At 41.0% G+C, this 22,498-nt stretch overlaps 1 protein-coding gene across 1 annotated transcript in view; it reads left to right on the top strand.

Moving 5' to 3' along the window:
- Window positions 1-404: 404 nt before the first annotated feature.
- LOC311029347 (LIM/homeobox protein LMX-1.2-like) overlaps window positions 405-22,498 on the top strand; it is a 68,286-nt gene continuing 46,192 nt past the window's right edge. The window contains exons 1-2 of the mRNA XM_084034446.1: window positions 405-525; window positions 2,059-2,245. Coding sequence (XP_083890572.1) covers window positions 459-525; window positions 2,059-2,245 — 254 coding nt within the window. The 5' untranslated portion in view covers window positions 405-458. The remainder of the gene's footprint in view (window positions 526-2,058; window positions 2,246-22,498) is intronic.

The raw sequence follows: 22,498 nt of genomic DNA, 5'->3' as shown, positions 1-22,498 counted from the left end.
AACCAGGATGTAAATGTTTCTGTGGACGTAGCATTTCATCCCTCATGTAATTCGATGTTTGATGTAGAAGTGTGATATGTTTCAGACGAGGAGGCCTGGGTTGATCCGGTCTCACACCGACGGGGAGGCGGATCCATCAGGACTCCGGGCACCAATAGGGCAGCATCGCTGAGCAGAGCGCGCTCCGCGAGGCCGGGGAGGAGGAGGGGGGGTCCAGCTCGTGCTAAACCTCTTTGAGAGAGAGAGACTCGAGCTCAAGATGGCACATGAAGTTCGGGACCGCCGGAGCCGTTTCCTGTCGCACCTCTGGATTTACTGACGATCCGAGCTTTTCTGCTTGAACGTAAAGTTTGCGGATTTGATCAAGTCAACGCTGTGGTTTCCGAGGCCGAAGGGAGTTCACGGGTGAGAGGAAAGACCGGGACCGAGAGATCACCATTAGTCTTTCTCAGTTGAAGATGCTGAACGACATTAAGATCGAGGACCGTCTGCGGAGCGATGCGGGATCTCTGGACGTTATGATTGGTGAGTTACACGGTGGCTACTGTCTGGTGCTGGCCGAGGGATATTTTGCATCTGTAACTACAGGACTCAGGGACGGGACAAATATTTGATTAAAAAAACACTCACAATTAGTTGATCTTGGTGAATTTCCATTATTGGAATCGTCGTAAATAACGCCATAAGTGACGTTAAAACGCTGCCCAGTTCACCGCCATGGTAGTAGACATGGGACAATATGTAAATGTTATGTCATGATTGCCCTGAGATTCACGACATATTCTGATAATCATTAAAACATGCTTAAAACTATTTAAGTGGCACTAAAACATACTGGGACCACCTTATATCTGGTTAAGAAACACATTGTTTATAATAACACAGTTAAGACACGTTGGAAAACGGATTTTCGTCATAATTCATAAGGTATCTGCATAAATAAACAATACATACAAAAACTGATCTCATTATAGGCCTACTTCCCGTATTTTTAAAAACAGGCTCTATTTTTCACGCCTTTACTATGAAAGTGAGCCAGACAGCAATTCACGTGTGACGATATTTATCCCGATAATGAAATCTAACCACGATCAACTTATTGCCAGTATTTTTTAACGCAATCCACAAAATATACGTATATCGTCCCATCCTAAAATAGTGCCTAGGCTAATTAATAAAAAATAAACACACAGACTAAAAAATACAATTATGTATTCTTTATTTATGCAGGGAGACCTTATGATTTATAGCCATCTTATAAAAAATAGCCTACTTGATTGTTTTACAAGAAAAAGGATGTTCACTAAAACAAGTGTCTTATGACACACACCATTGAAAGCGATTCCAGTATAAGTGGCATTTTAAACACATGTTGATGTTTATCGGATATATCAATTATTTGGGCCAGGATAATGGTGATATGAAATTTTCATATCGATCCACGTCTATACTCGGAAATTAGATTTTTAATCTCAGTGTGACTATTCTGGATAAAAATAAACAGAGGTAGGCCTATACTCATTTTAATGATGTGTGATTTTGTATCGAACAATTTCATTAATCAGTTTCATTCAGTCTTTTTATTTACACTGTTTTTCTTGTCATGTTTTATATGAGTTTATGAATTATGAATCAAGAATGAATACCAGCAATTTTTTATACCACACTTTTTAATATTTAATACGCACGACGCATTTTAAAGGCCGATGTTGATCTATCCCATAACAAACCGAACGAGGAGAGTCGCTGCTCAGATGTATGAACACATGACGGAGGTTTATTGTCGTCGTGGAGGTTCTAGCATCACCATCACTGATATTGATGGAGGCCTCCAGCAGGTTTACGACACCTTGACAGAAAGGCTGCGTAGTGTTGTCTTTGCTATTCATATTATATTGAAGCGCAGGAACAAATGAGTGTAGTTATTCATATGACGCATTCAGGCTCAAACAGCGCCATTCAACGGGAGATGAAACGCGCTAAATGACTCGGCTCCTGACTCTCCCCTCTCTCCCTCTATATGTGTACGTTTCATTCGTCTGCCCTCCTCTCCCTCAGGCGGGGACTCTCTCCAGCAGGCCGTGTGCGAGGGCTGCACGCGGATCATCGCAGACCGCTTCCTGATGCGGGTCAACGGCGCGTCCTGGCACGAGGAGTGCCTGCAGTGCGCCGCGTGCCAGCAGCCGCTCACCGCCACCTGCTACTTCAGAGACACGAGGCTGTACTGCAAGGCGGACTACCAGCAGTAAGGCGTCTTCTTCTTCTTCTTCTTCTTCTTCTTCTTCTTCTTCTTCTTCTTCTTCTTCTTCTTCTTCTTCTTCTTCTCCTCTACCATGTGCTGTGGCCCTCTGACTCATGTATTTAAAAAAATGCCCCCTTTTTCCATTAAAAACAGGCATTCATGAAGTATTAACTGCTATTTTGTTGTTCAGGCAAATGTCTGAATGCCCCCAGGAAACAAAGCTGTTTGTCTGTGATTTGGGGCTATATAAATACAATTTCATTTAATTAGTTTATTTTTATCTGTGGAATATGAGTAAATAGCCCCAATACGCAGCTGAAATCTAATAATGCGATTAAAAATAATTTAGAGAAGCACTCACTGATGAGATTGCATTTTTGGATTACTTTATTTTCACATGAAAACATATTGACCATAATAGAGGGCAGTTATACCGGCTTGTGGAGTGTGTCTTTGTTGGGATGATAAGAGATTATATCGCGGATCAGGTTAAAAAAACACTTGCAATAAATTGATCATGGTGAATTTCCAGCATCAGGATTATCGGAAATATCATCAATGCGTACTGGGAGAGAAGTGAAAAATAGATATAATGGAATAAAAAACAGTCACAATATGTTCTATCTGTGATGCAATAGAAATATTTATTTCTTAACAAAATGCAAAATGATACCAGTATGTTCCCGTATAAGTGCCATTTTAAGACTTTTAAGCATATTTTGATTTCGATGATTATCAGGATTTTATATATATATTCCATCCTTCTGCTGGTGTGTTTCTGGAAGAGAATCATTGGATTGTTACATGATCAAGATGAAGAGAAGGATGAGTGAAATAAAGCGCTTTAATATTAAACCCTGCAACCTTCATGAAATCAAGATGTGCAAATTAGATCAAATATAAATAAATGAGATTAGATAAAATGCACTTTAACTGGGTGGGTACATACAAGATTGAACTTTTTGAAAAAATGTTACTTTAATTTATTTTTGATCCAGTCTCCTTTTGTAAGTACACTATATGAACACGATATCCCGATGAAAATGCCACTTAAACATATTGGAATCACTTTACATTTACTTAAGAAACATTTTCTTGTGAAAATCTTTTTTTAACACATTTTTTACATCCTATATTTTTTATAAAAAAGGCTCTTTTTTTAACTCTACCATGATGGTGAGCTGGCAGCTTTTTCAAGTCAGGCAATATTTACGGTTTTTCGGAGTAATCGGATAAAAAATGAACATTGTACATAGTTCTCATATACACTGTTAATTTCTTAACACATTCGGTCAATTACTTTGAACAGGAATAAAGATAAGAAAAAAAGAAAGGAGAAAAAAGATGAAGATAAATGTTTTTTTTCTTTCTTTAAATCTCAACACAAACAAGAAATCAAAATAACCTAAATTGTTTAAAAATAAACTTAAAATGCTCTTCTTTGGTGATATTATAAACAGTGTTAAATGTCACTATCATGTCTGACTCCTCTCTGCTTCCGTTTGTGGCTGCCTGATGCTGAGATGCTGCGGGGGGTGGGGGGCTGCTAGGCCCACCACGCACCTGTCCCGGTACCGGTTGTGTTTCTGCTGCTTTTTAATGACTCTGAACGACGACGCTCCGACAGTAAAGTCAGCATTCCCAGCCTGGCTCTGGCCATACTGCATGATGTTGGCCCGCCCACGGAGAACCGGAGACCGAATCAAACCACCGGTTCTTAAAACTACACCTGACCGGACCGCCGGTTCTTAAAACACCCGACCGGACCGCCGGTTTTTAAAACTACGCCCGACTGGACCGCCCAGTTCTTAAAACTACGCCCGACCGGACCACCCGGTTCGCGACATTGGCTCAGATGGAGACAGTGAGACAGGACCGGTATCTGACGGTGCGAGGGGAGACAGTGAGACAGCACCGGTATCTTAAGGGAGGAGAGACAGTCAGTGCGGTCACATGCTAAGATCGTATTGGTGTTTCCAAGAAATATGTTGCCACTCGACAGGGGGTCTCTTCTAAAATCCCTGATCACATGCCGTTGAATAATTCCGATAATGTGACCTGGCCGACTCCGCTTCCTTGGATGGCGCTGTAGCCCTTTCTACAAGAGGGTGTTAGAACTACTTCCGGTACACTGCTACTTAAAAACAATAACAAAGTATCTGGTGGCATACAGACAGACAGAAATTAGGTGTTGATTTCTTCGAAGCCATGGTATCGTTTGACTGTTCCGGCAACAACATTACTATTTATGACGGCGTTGGCGCTTCCTTCCACTTCAGGGTGAAATCCCCTGCGAAAATTCTCGCGCAGGACGCGAACACGATTCGATCTCGTTCACAAGGCAGCACAAGTCAGATTAACAACTACTCAAGCCAGGGGTTGCAATCGGCTTCAGAAATCCTATCCCTACACATTTCTTCTCCTGTACACATGAATTCAATGCGGTTTTGATGGGTATCGTATAAAGCTCGCCCATGTGAACGCAATGAATGAGACGAGACCAGTATCTTATGGGAGGGGAGACAGTGAGACAGGACCGGTATCTTACGGGAGGGGAGACAGTGAGACAGGACCGGTATCTTACAGTGTGAGGGGAGACAGGTGTTACGGGCACAGCAACTTTCTGTACGAACATCAACAGTTGTCTTCATTTTTGACGCTCAAGTAACCCCGCCTGATTACTTTTCCTCCAACATTCAGCTAACAAGACAGTGGGGTCAGAGCCAATCAGAGACTTAGGCCCCTACTCGGCCTCTGATTGGCTCAGACCGTGGTGATTCATCTTTGTATGCTGTGGGGAAAAAAACATTACTGGAGCATCAGCGCGACCAAGGAACCTAAAAGGCTCATTGGAGATGAGCCAGGCCTGCGCAGAATCGATCACCACACAATGCATGCTGGGTAGTTTTGTGTCCTACTTGATCCCAACTTGCTCTGACGTCATGAACACGTGGGCAACGATAATCTCATGATCCAGACGCCACAGTTGCTCTCGACCGACTGCAAGCCCCGGGGCATGATGGGAAACGCCTGGCTCTCGTCTCATCTAAGAGCTGATTGGCTCTTAGTTTTGACAGCCAACAGAACGTTTAGTAGAAAATGCTAATTTCTAATATTTAACGCTAGATTGTGGGCTGTTAGTCTCATGTTGTGGAATAAAAGTTCAGTCTGTTAACAAACATAACTCATGTGGTTGATAATAATAATAATAATAATAATAATAATAATAATAATGACTCTAAATTGCCTGTAGGTGTGAATGTGAGCTTGAATGGTTGTTTGTCTCTACATGTTGGCCCTGTGATAGACTCGCGACCTGTCCAGGGTGTACCCTGCCTTCGCCCAATGACAGCTGGAATTGGCTCCAGCCCCCCCGCGACCCTGAATACAGGATAAGCGGTAGACAATGGATGGATGGATGGATAATAATAATAAAAGAGGTTATTTATGTAGACCTTATAACAAGAAATTAGCCTACAGTGTGCTTTAAGAGGCAGACATAAAAAACAGATACACCCACATTTAATACAATACAGTACACCTGTCATGTGCAATAATACTTAAGTGCATTAGATTCTATGATACTACTACCTCAACAGCATATATGTATACTATACTGTGTTTTATATACATACATTAATTCATACATTACCAGTGTTGCCACAGTTACTTTGAAAAAGTAATCTGACTACTGACTACTGACTACTCCTTTAAAAAGTAACTTAGTTAAGTTACTGACTACTTGATTTTAAAAGTAACTAAGTTAGATTACAAGTTACTTTATTAGTTACATTCAACAGCTGCCGACTACCGATTTTGCCAATACTCACTTTATTGATGTGCTTTTTTACATCAACATCAACAATGCATCCACTGACATTTGAAGTTGCACTTGGAAACTATGTCCTGAAAGAAAATACATGTTTTTATATAAAAAAATAAAGACAGTCTTTCTTCACTTAACTTAAATAATTGTTTGCATATTGTAATGGCAGTAACATCATGAATGAACATTTTAAGAATATTGAACCAGCATTAGAGCAGCAAGGATTGGTTTTATGAAACAAATGAGCACAGTCCTCAAGTATGAGCGGCGTGATGATGAAGGGAGGGGGCGGGGCCAGCAAGCAGCGAGACATTTCTCCAGTAAACACTCTCAAGAGAGACTCCGCCCGCATTTCAGCACAGACTGAGTTGGCAGGAGCTCCGTGAAATCGAGAACTCGTCTTGTTTATTCACACGCTGCGCCTTTTCACCGTCACCGGGCGGGACCTGCTCTTTTAATGTGGTTGTGCCATGCTGTGACTCTAAATGTTTTTTCAAGTTTGACGTTGTATTCTTGAAAGTAGACAACACTTTGTTGTTAACACAGAGTGTACAACGAACCTTTATGTTGCCATCTTTTGCTGAGATGAAGTTGAAATAATGCTTGTATTTCCAGCTGGAAAATGCGTATCTCTCCCCCTCCATTGTTTACGTTTCTGCCGGTATAGCCGACTACACGCGACGTCCGTGAAGGTGTCGGCTAACCTACGTCACCTACGTATTTGGATAAATAACTTTTATCTGACTACTGGTTTGGCAATAGTAGCGCGTTAGGCTACTCGTCACTGAAAAAAGTAGTCCGACTACAGTAACGCGTTACTAAGTAGTGCGTTAGTGGCATCACTGTACATTACATATATTTAGTGGCATTATTATATAATACTTTTATATATACTTTATGTTTATACTTATTTTGACTTGCTTCTCTTTCTCTTATGTAGCAACTGCAGCTGTACAATTTAGCGAGGGGTTACTAAAATATTCTTTCTGATTTCCACAGATATTTATGAACAAATATAAATAAAATGCGAATGTGGTCGCAAACTACAGATAGCCTACAGATTGCGTCTAACAGGATGTAACTTTTTCCTTTCAAATCTTCTTGACCGATGGAAACTGTCCGACTGGAGCGCATCTTTTAGGCTCCGCCTCCTGCTGCTCCGCCTGCTCTCGTCTGCTTTCCAGGCGAGGCGCAGTTCATCTCCAACAAGCCTATTTAGCCGCACTTCACTGATTTTTGGTCCCATGTGCTTCCAACATGGTCGCACTCTGGAGCCCTGGCTTCCTCAGAAACGGTCCGTGTGGAACAATGATCCCAGCTGAGCAGGATGAGTTTGAGCATTTTTTAGAATCTAGTTACTCAAGTAACTCGAGGAATCGTTTCAGCCCTAGTTGAAATGTTGAGAGTTGAGAGATCTGTCTGCTGAGTTGAATGAATGAAGTTTGTAATGAAAACGACTCCAGCATAGTAGTGAAATATACATTTACATTAATATCTGCTTTTATTACAACGGGACATTGGAAACTGAGCAAAAACAATAACCAAAATGAATGGTGGTCTGATTAGTTGCATTAATGCTTTTGAAGGGTTTATGTCTGAACTGTGTGTTTCTACTCAATGCTTCATTGTTTCAAATGAGCATAACGCTAATTAAAAGACAGTGTATGACTGGAGGTGTGCAGGTCAGGTTTTCTGGAAGGAATCATTGAGAGATACATTTTAAGTGCCAGCAGTACTTCAAACTGGAAAGAAAGAGCAGCAGGAGGAGATATTATGAAGGAGGAAGCCAACACACCGCCAACACTGCTGCTGCTAATTTGCATTTGGGGATGTGGACTTTCTAATCTTACACGTAGCTTGGAAATATTCAACATGAGCTTCTCAGATTCTGTGCAATGAATACTATTATGTGTTCATACAACCCATCTCTTACCTATCTGTCTTGAAAAAGATAAAATGCCCCAAATCCTTGGAATGTATTTTATTTTAGCCTATTTTAAATGAGTAATAAAACAACAACAAAAAAACAATATTCAAAGAAAATTTCAAGGTTGAAGATTCCGCTGTGATGCTGGTGTGACTGTAAATGGCAATAAAGCCTATGACGTTGTTCCTGGACTGCATACTGACAAAATACAATACATATGTAATAAACTAATATGAATATGATAGTCAGTGAGAGAAATATCACAGGTTAATATTAAGAATAATATACATTTAAAAGGCATCATTAATAACGAAGGTCACATAATTCTACAATTTCTGAGAGAAAGTGAAATGGTAACACTTTATCAATGAAATATAACAACTGAGTGAATGTGAAGATGAAGGAGAGACGGATGCTGATAGCCATAGCTGCATTCTCTCTGCTGGTCATCAGGGGTCAATTCCTCTGGACCCTACTTCTGTTTTGATGTATTATCTCAGCAAACATTGTAAACATGAGTTTATGTTCTCAATTTCTAGTTTCAAGTCTTCTTCAATCCAGCATGATATTCATTTAGTACATTATGGTCCATTTAGACGGCGGGGCTACCTTGTGATTTACAGGTCGCTACCAATGCTACCAATACAGTTAGCTGCTAAGATGACTTTAACACTTAGCTGTAAAGTTGACCTTGAATTATGAAGCTAACTTTGTGAACAGCTTCACACCAGAATCCAGATGGATCCAGATCCAGAAAGGGTGCCTCTCTGCTGCTTGTGTTCATCAGATCCACCCCTCCCTCCTCCAAATATAGAAATGTTAAATAAAAGACAATGGAAGAAATTCTTCCAAATTATTGATGTCATCTTTAGGAATAACTGTTCAAAATCCTATTAATTACTACAACACGCCGGGGGACCAAAATAAGGCATTGTGTGTGTGTGTGTGTGTGTGTGTGTGTGCTTTTGTTGCAACTTTAGTTGTGCTGATGCAGTCTTCCTGGACACTGACTGCCGGGGCATCGTCTTATTAAATGTTGTTTTTAATCAAGTGCAGCTCAGGATAAGGTTTAGCGTTAGTGAGGGAGGATTTCTCTCAGGCTACTGCCTGGATGTGTTTTTGCCATTCAGGGGGGGGAAATATTGACGTAACAGCAATAAGAGAGAGAGAGAGAGAGAGACAGAGAGAGAGAGAGAGAGCGTGAGAGAGAGAGAGAGAGAGAGAGAGAGAGAGACACCATGGGTTTAATGAAAGCTCTTCAGTCCCGCAGCATCAGTCTTTGAGGAGGTTATCTCTCTTTAGGGTTAGGGACGTGTTTTACAACCTGGAAAGAAAAAACAACACAAACAGAAATATTATCAGTAGTATCAAAGCACCTACGAACACAATTTACTCCCTATAAAGCATATGGATATATAAAGATATGTTTTTGAAACACATCCACATGTTTTAACTTAATGCAAGTTTAAGGCTTTTCAAAATTGGCTTCACTTTTCAGAACCAGAAGTTGCCGCCTGGTCAAAGTGAATGTCTGGTTATCTTGTGTTTCACGATACAACAACAATGTGTTAATCCGTCTCTATACGTCCTGACTCCCCCTCCCTGTCTGTGGTCTCGGCCCCAAGCCCATTAGTTCCTTACTAAAGTCCTAAACCTTTAAAAACAGTTGTAGTTTAATAAAATTTCACTCAAACAGGACGAAGTAGTGCATTTTGTTGGGGACTACTTTGGTGCTCTAGTGATTATTTGCGGCAGTAGAATGGTGCATGTGGGACATGTTGCTCATTGATGTGTTAGTATGCATTCATTATTGGTTTATTATTAAATAATTATCGGTACATATGAACATGTATTTGTTTGGATTGAGTTTTAAAATGGCTGCTACAAACAGTCCAGCGGTCACCAAATCGTTGAATCGCTTGCAGCCAGGATGCCGACTGTGTTGGCAGTCTGGCAACTCTTTGCAGGCGACTGGCGACTCTTTGCAGAAGGTAGCGGATGTAGTTGCGTGTAGTGACGACAGCTGTGGAACACCAACAGAGCGTTCCTTCTATCTATTTAAAATACATCTGTGTTTATGATTTACGTAAATGATTACGAGCAACAGTCAGCTAAAATTCCCCAGTTTATCCGGTCACTGGTGAAACTGAAACACCTGTTGATGTTGCTAACAGTTTCTATTTAGTATTCAAAGTTGCAAACTCGTCCGGATGGTTTGTGCAAAATGCGCACGTCAATCTCCATCTGTGTGTTGTAATCCAAGCTCCTCTGTGCTTTGTTTACATAGCCGGACCGGCCGGGAGCTAGCCCCGCTAGCTGTCCTTCAGTCAAGTAACAGTGAGTTTCTGAGCATGTCAAAGATGCTGGATTAGAGTTTAGCTTCTCTGCCCGAGCCCGACCCGAACCCGGCCCGTTGGGCCGAAGTTTCCCACCACTACCCTCGGGCTGGGTCGGGCTAGGCCTTTAAACAAGCGTTTGTGTTCGTTCATTCTTTTTTTTTTTCTATCATTGCTCTATTGGCCTAATCTGAGGAGAAGGCTAGGCATAAACATTAAATATTATTGGTTATATGTTTAGCAGAGTAGGTCTACGTAAGAAATGTGTACAAAGTTACACAAAGTAAAAAAACAAAAAAAAACAAAGATGCTACACATGCGCACGCATCATTCATAACGGTTCCGCTCTGTGCAGCTAAATCAAAGAATAAAGGAGTTACGCTAAAGTGCAACATGGAACTTGGAGACATAAAGAATAAATTAAAAACAGGACAATTAACGTTGAGCAAGTCATCCGGAAAGTCCGAGGTACGGGATCATTTCAAGTGAGTAGTGGGAGAAGGCGTTAACATACGTGTCGGCTTTGTCCAGTCATATCCTAATCGCGGCACTAACGTAGCCTATAAAATTATTTGTATATTTTTGTGACTGAGTAGTGGTGCAGCCGCACCCCCACTTCCCACAGATATGCACACACAACAGCCTCATGCATGAAAAATAATTGTCGGGTTGAAATCGGGCTCTTAAATACAGCTAATGTGTCGTGTCGGTCAGGGTTCGGACAGAACGCGCACAGGCTCGGGTAGGGTCGGGCTTGATTTTCTGGGCCCGAACTAAGCTCTATGCTGGATTACCAACCTCACTGGTCACGTCTAGAAGCTAACCAGCAAGTTGTGAAACTCTCCCGAGATGGTTGAGGGTGTCAGCCTGGTTTAATGTGCGACTTATGCTGTGTGTTTGTGATGTTTTGTTTGTAATGTAACTGAAACAACTCTGAGTAGAATGTACAGTGCATGCAAATCACTATTGTTATTATTAAGGTTAAGATTAAGGTTTGGATGATTCAGAGGTTTTGTCTTTGATGTCTTTGCTCCCTGCTCTGTTGTGTGAGCCCTCCATCATTCATTTTGAAACCAGAACGCATGTGGGATATGTCATTGTAAAACTGAGCAGGTTTATTTTATTAGAAACCAGAGGACCTGGTGTGTTCAGCATTAATCAAAGCAGAGACCCCTTCAGGTGAGGATCCAGGAATAAATCCTGGACCCAGACACAGCAGGCTGTCCAGGAGTCTAAATACACTCCCCTGGGAGCAGGGGGCAAAGAAAAGAAGAGAGGTGGGGGAGTTCCACAAAGTCAACCCAAAGAAACAACGTGGGAACCAGCGGGAGCTCCTTAAAGCGCTGTTCTGTTTGGATACTACAGCTGATCAACGGCCGAGCTCGGCACTAGAAAAACAACTTTGCAGATTGGGTTTCATTGCCTCTCTAGACTCTTGGCCCGCCAGCTGCAGGTTGTCCTCCACAGTCTCCAACATCATCTAAGTACCATGATTTATGCCACTGGTCCTCTGACCCCACCTTGACTTCAAACAGAGGCAATGTGAGTTGAGACTGTTGCACAGTCAGTGGATGTAGCATTCAGGGACTTTACAGCTCACAGCTACTTTCAGAGGGAAACACACAATCATCCCAATTTCTATTGAAATAAAGTTGAGTAAATAGAAATGTGATATATAAATTTGGCGTAATGAAAAGAGGTCAGAGCATGAAGTATAATTCATCTGCTGTTGTTCACAATGTGTAATGTAATAATATTCATTATATATTGAAGATTTGTTTTAGATTTTTTTTTTTTAATTGTTGGCGTTTATTTCAAACAGTTTTATTACTTTTTTAATCAAATAAGTAAGTGATTGCATCTTTGTATCTCATATTGACAATAAGACTCAGGAAATAGAGAATTATCAGGAAAGGAGGAAATTACAGGAATTAAATTCATTTCAAAATTAGAAATGTGAAAATCAACATTCTACAACACAAATAAAAAAACTAAATTTAAATATAATGATCATCTCTACACTGTCCCTTTACAAAGTCCGCTTTCTGTTGTTTTTATCACACAAGGTTAGGTGTTAGTCATTTAAGTGATCTGTGTTTCTTCCTTAGTCATTTAAGTGATCTGTGTTTCTTCCTGCTGACCCCAGAACAGCTTGGCATTCCTCCACCACACCACACTGGGACAGACTCTAAAAGTTGAGAGAGCCACAAATCTTTAAGGGGCTGCAGGCCATCTCTAATGAATTCTTGCCACTCTGAGAGGATGGTGATGAATCTGCATCTGAACATTTATGCCACCACATCCATCACGGCTTGATCACGCAGCAGAGCTGTTTGAACCGACTCAAGTTTAGAGACAGGACGAGGCGTGAATGACCACGTGGAACTTCATTTTCTTTTTTTGGGGAAAGTTTCTGAGATTTAGAGCGAGGGCATGTGTTCACTGCTAAGGGACCGTTTGGTATTTATGGAATGGACCACCGGAGGAAAATTAAATTCTTTGTTGAGGGGTGGGGCACCCAACAATTTTTAGTCTTGGGGGGGGGGGGGGGGGGGGGGGGGGGTCCTCAGCTTTTGTCATGAAAACAATAACATTTCAAATATAATAATAATACATCTCAGCAATACATTCATTTGTTTAAAGTTGTATTTTTTAACCTTTTATTGTGGGGGGACAGTGTGAGAGTTAAAGGGGCGAGAGAGAGGGACGACATGCTTTAAAAGAGGGCTGCAGGGCGGATTCGAACCCGGGACCGCTGCAGTACAGTGCTGAGTACATGGGGCAGTAACTCTACCACTGAGTTATCAGCGCACTTATCACATTCATTTAATCAGTCAGATCTAGTAGTGCTCTTATGACGGGGCAGACATATTATATGACTATTAACATAAGCATTCACACAGTTGCAGCGTCTCAGCGTCAGGCAGCCACAAACCGGAGCAGTGAGTAGTCGGATATGATAGTAACATTTAACAGTGTTGATAATATCACCAAAGACGAGCATTTTAGGTTTATTTTTAAACAATTTAGGTTATTTTGATTTCTTGTTTGTGTTGAGATTTAAATAAAGAAAAAAACATTTATCTTAAGCTTTTTCCTCCTTTCGTTTTTTCTTATATACATTCCTGTTAATGTTAAGAAATTAACAGCGTATACGGGAACTATATACAATGTACATTTTTTATATATATATGTATATATTTATTGTTCATGGTTTAATATTATTCATTCATTTATATTATTTATTTCACAATATTTTTTTTTAAAGTTAATCATGAACAAGAACAGATTCTTGATTTTCATTTCTTAGATTCCTTACGGTGCGTTGGTGACATGATGTAATAACACCACCTGCCCGCGTTCTTCTGGCGCACGTGTAAACCAACTGAACCGATCAGACAGTACGCGCCATCTGCAGTGGGCTTGCCATCTTCGGCCATTTCTTCGGCGTTTGTTGTATTTGATCTGGAAAGAAGATACTCTGATAATCTACTACAAATGGTGTACAAGATATATTATAGATAATATAAATGATCTCTTTTTGATGAATCATATATCCCTCCCACGAGTTTTAAACTTCCCTCCCCTCTCTCCTTGCTGTTCTTGTCTGGTTCCATTTCCCCTTTTCCCCTCCCACATGATCACATTTCAAAATCCATCCACTATATTATTAACATTGGCCAGTGCCACGGCTGTTTGTGAGTGTGTTTTTGAAATTAATGCAATTGATGTAGCATGGCGCTTTGCTGCGCTTCCCCGTCCAGTGTGAATCCTACTTCAGGGGAAATTTCAACCACAGGAACCATCTGACATCATGCAGCTGTTTTTATTATCACGCGCACTCCCCCGGCCTTGTGTTGTCAGGCCTCAGTGAAAGTCAATAGCCAATAAATAGCGGCTAGCCTGTGGGTTTTTACTTTCTAGCAGACACGCCACATTTTTACCACTCACGGTTTTATCTGTGACTGTTCACGTTTCCAGCCTGACACCACCTCTGCACTTCAGCCGTGTCTGAGTGCCCAGAAGTGCTAAGACCTAACTGCTTCTCTGACATGAAAGCGGTTACGCAGTAGATTCATAATGGGTCTGCGGATCAAAGAATGAGTCACAGCAGCAGAGCCAAACCGCCGAACCACCGGGGGGTGGAGGTGGAGACAGGGGTGTGTGGAGGGCACAGGCCGTCTGAATGCATTCTTTTTATTAGCAGTGAAGAAAATTGAATATTGAGAAAATAAGAACCAGATCCTTATTGTCCCTCGCAACAATAGTTCATATGTGACAGACAGACATCAGTGTGTGTTTTATCCGTCCCCCACTATGTCATGTCTTCTCCCGAGACTTGGCCAGACTACTGATTGGTTTATTACTTAAGGTTGATTTCCCACAACAGGAAATGGTCTCCCCCACAGCCCACTTCCTCCTCCTCACACATTGACTGATTTCAGGCATATTTTCTACCAATTAAATGTCAACTCAGGATAACATCAGTTCAAGTAAAGAGAGACAATACATTTAGTGACATAGTGCACAAAGATTATAGAAAGGGAAGAATCTTCGGTGATTAGACCTCATTGTGATGTCATCATTTTTGAGTGTAGGTTAGTTAATACTAAACACAAGCCAAGATCATGGCAGAGATAGAGAGAGAGAGATGGCAAAAATGCGTTTAGCTGAAAAGAGTCAGCTGATCGAGTAAAAGTCTTCCTCACTGAACGGATTTCAACTCAGGTCTTCTTTCTGTACTTGACCATCATTTATGAATTATGATGACACTGTACTCACCAACATGAGACATCACTGCAATGACTCCATAAAACACAAGCATTCAGACAACCGAGTGGCTCTAGGGAATGCATGTTGAAGAAGCATAATTGTCCAGGACACACCAGGAGGCACCTGTTAAATATTCCACTCAAGGGCCACTGTTTTGTTTAGTATTTTCTTGATTTTGTCGACCCACTGTGTCACAGCAGCTGTCCCATTCCCAAGCCAAGAAATTTCCCAATATTCTAATCTTTTAGAATCGTTTCTCAATGATTAACATCAACATATATCATGAAGCATATCCTCCATTATTATCCAATATTATCATAAATATCCATTTGAATAGTCTGGCATTTGTTACCTCCTCTATGCTCTTTCTTGTCAACCGCAGCTGGTTGCTCGGCAATACAAGACCCTGTAGACCAGATTGTCTAATTTCGGAGACCGTATGGTTCAGCCTTTGCAGTCTTCAAAGGACCCAGCCGATGTAGACCTTAAAGGCCATGTCATCCAAAGGATGCCACCCCTGACACAGCAAGGGGACATTGTTTTTTTTCCCCATCAAATAGAGGACCGCTTTGCAGTGGCCGCTATTCAGGTAGCATGAGATGATGAAATAACATTCAAGAATGCCAGTTTGAATAATAGAATCAGCAGTTTGGATGTCTATCAGCTGTTTATAAGCTCCATCGTTCAAATTATAATCTTGCATTTGATTGGCCTTGACGGATGATGTCACGTTGCATTGCACCAGACACCTGCCTGATCACGCTTGCTGGATGACCCTGTGTTTCTTGGTTGGGCCAAGAGAAAATAATCTCATCTTGTCCTTTGTTTTCCCGTCCAAAGAACTTGGAGATTTGTTTCTAACTGTCAGAAAATGATTTTATTATAGCTGGTATGACTGAGCCCTTTTTCTTGCTTTCTGCATCAGCTCACACTGAGCTAACTGAGGATACATGCTTGGCCGTGTCTCTTGCTCCCCTCCCGCCGCTTTCCCCTTTTCCTCCTGTTAAATCGTTATATCAGTGCTGCCAGCCTCTCCTGGGACTCTGGCTGGCATTTAGCAGGCTGAGACGACTCAAGACCCCAAGGGCTCATCCAAAACCTGCCTGCTCCAAGCTGTCCACATTATTAGCTTCCTGCTCTCGGAGGAGACATCAGCCATTCACACACACAGCAACACCATCACACACTCCTTCACTCCGTCTTTATGGTTCTCTGTTGTTTCCTCTCCTGCTCTACTTCCTTTCTCTCTGCTTCTCCCTGAGAGGAAGACGATGTGTGTTGTCAGAGAGCATCTCCACTGTCGCTGTAACAGTAATTACTTCATTCATATTCCTTGCCTAATTACACTGCTGTGAAGCATTTACATTAATCTTTCCCCGTTTTTTTTAATAATGAGGACAAACAGATGTCTGTAATCTTGTTGGTCTCTTTCAGTGCAGCATACATTAAGTGCCTCTGGGCTGTCTGTCTCTCTGTTTCTGTCTCTCTTCATAGAGAGAGAGAGTCTGGGACACCAGCGTGACTAACCCATTGATTTTCAACCTGCCGCTGCAAAAATCGCTTATGAGGCAGAGCAATTATGACAAATGTTTTGTCATCAAAAGTTGTATTCATTTTAACATCATTTAACAACATAGATACAATTTAAAAAACAGGATTCATAGACAGTAAAAAATAATTTAAAACATTTGACATAATTTAAGAAAAAAACCCACCTCCCCATTTTTGTTTATTTTTTTGCATTGACAATATGACAGTATTTTAGTGCCTTAAATATAAAAGTAAGAATTATGCCAATGAGCAAATGTTAATCATTTTCAAAATAAATAAACAAACAAGTTTTTCTTCTGCATTTGTTTTGTCTGACACCCAAAAATCGAGGTTTGTAACTGAACCATACATTTTGTGGACTATTACACCCCTCATACCTATATACATTAACATACATAAATACAGTATACATGTATACATGCTTATACATGCTATACATACATGTGATCCTTATCCACTAATATCCCCCACCTCCTCTCAGAGTTTCAGTCCCGTTTTGCTTGGAATGTTTTGGACTTTGAATGATATTTTCAGAGGTCTCTGTGTGTGGCCTCTTCCAGTTTTGCAGAAAAAAGCTTTGCTGCCACAATAAAACTTGTTAATGATGTAGCCTGTTCTCTGCTTCGGTCAGGCCTGCTGCTATAAGTGCTTTATCCCCTAGTAGACAGAATTGGGGGATTTTGATCAAATCCGTCTGAGCCACCCTTCTAGGTTTTGCAGTACCCCCTTCCAAAAAGGCAGTACAGGGACAGCCCCATACAGCATGGGAATGTATGCCTGTTTCTTTGTTACATTTCCAGTATATACAATCCTGCATTAATTACATTTTAAACAGTTTCAGGCGTGTAAAATAATATTTATGAAATTGTATGGTTTATAAACTTGCTTCTTGACATTGACAAAAATGTATATGGTGGTGGCTACCAGCTGCCAATATGAAGCATTGATAAAAGTGGTGTCTGCTTCGAACACTGTTGTAATGTTTGTCTAGACCAGAAGCATATCCTGTGCAGTCACAGCACCAGCTCCGTGCAACTACCTGCACCTGCCTTGACTCACATATGAATTTAAGTGACATCCCATTCTTAATCCATAAGGTTTAATATGACGTCAGTCCACCCTTTGCAGCTATAACAGCTTCAACTCTTCTGGAAGGCTTTCCACAAGGTTTAGGAGTGTGTTTATGGGACTTTTTGACCATTCTTCCAGAAGTGTATTTGTGAGGTCACACTGATGTTGGAGGGAAGGCCTGGCTCTCAGTCTCCACTCTAATTCATCCCAAAGGTGTTCTATCGGGTTGAGGTCAGGACTCTGTGCTGGCCAGTCAAGTTCATCCACACCAAACTCTCTCCTCCATATCTTTATGGACCTTGCTTTGTGCACTGGTGCACAGTCATGTTCCCAGCTGGCATTTTAACGTCGAGTCACTGTTGAATCAACGTCAGGTGCCAGTGTTGGATAACCGTCGAATTTTGTTTTGATTTTGCAAATCTAATCAACGTTGAAATAGCAACGTCATTCCTACGTCACGCTTCTCAACATAGGTGAATTCGCCAACATTGAATCAATATTGATTTTAGTTTAGATTTTGCAAATCCAATCAACGTTGAAATTTCAACGTCATATAAAGTCCTGCTTTTCAACATAGTTTGACACACTATATATTTTTGTTACACTGTTTTCACTAAAGTATTGATGTGTTCAACAGTAGCTCCAATAACACCAAACACCTTGAAATGGATATATTAACACTAGGGCTGGGTATCGTGGCCAATTTCCTAAATCGATTCGATTTCGATTCATAAGGTCCTGAATCGATTAATCACGATTCGATTCGATTCGATTCGATTCGATTGGCTCTTACATAATGAAAATGGCTCAACTGTGTTACAAAATACAGATGTACTTTATTTTTTGCTCTTCACCATAAACAACACAAGTTCTGCCGACACTCTCTGCTGACTGCATTTTCGTTAGGATGTCGTCTTTCACACATGTATACATCATGGGGATAACTGTTTCAGTCAGATGTTTACGTTGCACCATAACGTAGTGTGGATCGAGCACTAGGGCCTTGACTTTTGCCCAAAAAGCATATTCGAAGTTCGTTTGTTTATTAATATTAATATTCGAATATATTCGAATATTTATTAATAATCTTTTGACCATTAAAAGCCTTCAGTAAGACCTATATGGTATGGTATGGTACTTAAGTTGTATATGTTTTGTCCACCAGAGGGCAGTGTATCAGTCAACGTCAATAGGCAGGCAACATGTTTTCAGAACCTTTATTTATTTAAGGTCAGACTGTGTATGCATTCGGTTTCATCAAAATAAAGCTAAATAAGCCAGTCGGCGGGGTTTGTTGTTTGCCTATTTACGGGCAGTATTCCGGGCGGTGCGTCTTAAGAGTTTACGGTTTTCAGGACGGAGCGCGAGTGCGGGCTCGCGGAGCGTAATTGTGGGCTCGCGGAGCCGTGTGCTGCCCGGTGTCGGTGAGAGCTCCAGGCTGCTTTCGGACATTATTTGGGCCGTCAGTGGCGACTGTTCGGCAGTGTTTGTTTGCCTATTTCCGGGCAGTATTCCGGGCGGCGCGTCTTAGAGTTTACGGTTCTCCGGACGGAGCGCGAGTCCGGGCTCCTCGGTGGCTGTTGTCGATGTTGATGCGGCCATTGTTCTGCAAAATTGGCACAAACCAGGGCGCTAACGTCACCTATAGGAGCCATCTTGCACGCTTGTGCGCATGAACGAACGTCAACCGGACGTAAACGCGCCACTGCTGCATCACGCACGAGGGGTAAACTTCATGGGGAAAAATCGATCTCATGCCCTATGAATCGATATTGCAAAATTTTAATGAAATCGATCCAAAATCGATTGAATCGATTTTTTTACCCAGCCCTAATTAACACTAAGTTTGCGGAACGCTGTATCTGCGATTGTCCTGAAACACGGTGCAAAAAACCCTAAACAAAGTGGTCATTTGTAAAATCTTTGTTTTGTATTTGACCCAAGTTTACAATTTTATCAACTGATGTACTAAATCTCACCGTTTATAAGTGCATGGCTCTCTTATTGGACATAATTCTATCTTTACTAGACAAGTAAGACATAGCAATCATAAGAATCTCTTTGTGTGATTACTAATCATCTTGAAGAGATCTCATCTACATTACATGGAAAGCACCAAATACAGTCATTCAAATGTTCACAACACGCACAGTAAGAACAGGAAGAAGATTAATAAAGACATTTCACTGACGCTTTATTATCTGACATGGCTGAATGATCAAGTGTGCCAACATTTCACACACAAGCAGTCTTTTTTCAACATTCATTTTTATGAAAAACACATGTCGATGAAGTTTAACCTGGAGAAAAACGGCCCAAACATTGGGCAACATTGAACACGGCAGGGCTTTGGTTAAATCTTCCCTTCTTGTACTACTTCTTTCTGCCACCACCACCCATCCTCTCTGGTGCATATTTCAAATATTTGGACATATATTCTTCTACTTTGGTCATTGTTGTATCAAATGAGCTCAAGACAGCGTCTGAAGAGGGGGAAAAAAAACAAACAGATCAGTATTAGCAAATGCTAACCTCTCAAATTAAAATATGTTGCAAATATCAACTTTTGTGGCATTGCCAATGTTTCAAGTATATAAATTAGTATTTATCAGCGTGCAAGGTCATTGATTATCATGTGCTTGTGCGACCAACAAAAGGCAGTTGGTAGTACAAGTGCTGCCGGTAGAGTTAGTCTAGAGCCCAGAATGGAATATTATATATAATATTAGAGCATGCTCTGTAGAGTCCTCCAACTAAAATGATTTTGCTCATGAATTATTATTCTGCTTACTATATTCAATTATTTAAAACATTGTTACAAAACTACTATGTTAAAGTAAACTCACCACAGATTATCTTGTACAGATGAGTCAACCTTCCCACTTCTTCCTCTGAGGCTCATTATGGCCATCATTTTATTTGTCATAGTTCTGCCATGGTAAAACAGATTTATATTAGAATATTATAGTGCAATCAGGTTCATTATGAAAATTTAGCAGAGAGCGAGTAAGTGGGTGTGTGGGGGGCAGGGTTCCTAAAGGTTTCTTCAAGTTAAATTTAAGACTTTTTAAGACCTTTATAAGACCATTCATATCAAAAATTAATACCTATTTCTCTGCCTATTTCACGGCCCGGAGTGTTCATTTATTCAACAAACAAAAGACGTCCACAGTACTCAAAAGAGATGTCTCAATGTGATTTACTGGTTAAATAAAATAAATAAAGAAATACAGAAATCTGTGGGTATGTAAGGGATGAGGGGGTGTCACCTTGCCCCCCATTAATTAATTAATTAATTTAATCATTAGCTGTCGCCAAGGCAGTGTTTGGTGATGGTGTGAAGAGTCCACAACACCACTGCTTTCAGTGTTGGTGTGGACCCGAAAGAGGTGCGTAGATCGACTCTAGCGTTAGCTGCGGTCGTAGGAGGAGGGGCTGCAGGAGCGGCAGCAGGAGCAGCTAGCTGGCTAACGTTAGCTGGAGGAAACCCGGCGGTGATGGAAGGAGTTTGTTCCTTTCCTCGAACATACTTCATGTGCTTGGTCGATTTGGCATGAGCAGTCCTGCCAGTCGAGATGCGTCGATCCCCGAGTGCGGCGTAACCGGGCGTAACATGAAGGAGAAAGCTCAATGTTACATCGGGGATCGACGCATCTCGACTGGCAGGACTGCTACAGCTACTGCTAACGTGAGTTGTTCAAAAACCTTATTTTTAGCAAACTTTGTGTACACAAACGATGTTCTCAATGCTCGTGTTCATGTGTAGAGACCCTGGTGATGCTACGAGCAAAGTTTCATGTTGTGTCGAGTTTTCGTAGTGTTTTAAAAATAGTGATTTTGATGCTACCGAAAAGTTGCCCCATGCACCCCCATTGAAAATGAGTTTGACCTGGAAACGAAACTACGGTGAATCTTAAAAGTGGCTTTTTCGTCGTAATTATACTTTTACACGAAGGTTTGACTCGTGTTCATTCACAAAATAAGCAGAGGTTGCATTTTGGCAACATTTACACTTTAAGTAGCCAGCTAATGTTAAAACAACTGCTTGCCTTGTTGTTTGTGGTCTGTGTCAGTGCTGTGGTGCTGTAGCCGGAGGTCTTCAGTGTCGTGTTCTGAACAATTTCTCCGGGGCTGCATTGCGTTCGCAATTATTGGTTCCGCCCATACAGTCTATGGTTCCGCTGCTCTTTATTTACGTTATTTGATCAAAATAATAGTGGTTGACAAATGAAACTTTTGACGAAAAATGCGATACGGAGAAGTTACATACAGCACAAAATTTAAGACCCAGATATCAAAATTCAAGACTTTTTCAAGTATTATTTCCAAATTCATAAATTCAATGCTTTTAAGACTTTTTAAGACCCCGCGGGAACCCTGGGGGGGAGTGCATGACAGTATATGACAGGGAACATAATCACTATAAACTAATGCAAAAAAGGAACATAAAGTTACTTACGCAGCCATTGACTTCTTAACATGGTCTGCAGCATCAACGCCTCCCAACCTCTTCAGATGTTTACTCTGAAAAGGAGATACAAGAAATTAAATATATAACCAGAAAAAGTGGTCAGTAGAGTCCAGACCTTCACAAAGCAGGCACATGATGAGGACAAGGAGTTTGTAGTGGTCACCAAGGTGAACAAGCCAATTGTCATAATGAAACTTTGCCAGCACTTTACAAGATTAATTATTTAACCCTTTTGTTGTCTTAATTTTTTTATAGCACTTGTTGTCCTCCGGGGTACATTAGCTACTACTAGCATAACACA

The sequence above is a fragment of the Eutrigla gurnardus genome, assembly GCF_963514095.1.
Source record: "Eutrigla gurnardus genome assembly, chromosome: 19".
NCBI lineage: Eukaryota > Metazoa > Chordata > Actinopteri > Perciformes > Triglidae > Eutrigla > Eutrigla gurnardus.
Note: the sequence above shows the minus strand (reverse complement) of the source record. Positions and strands in the feature narration are given on the sequence as shown.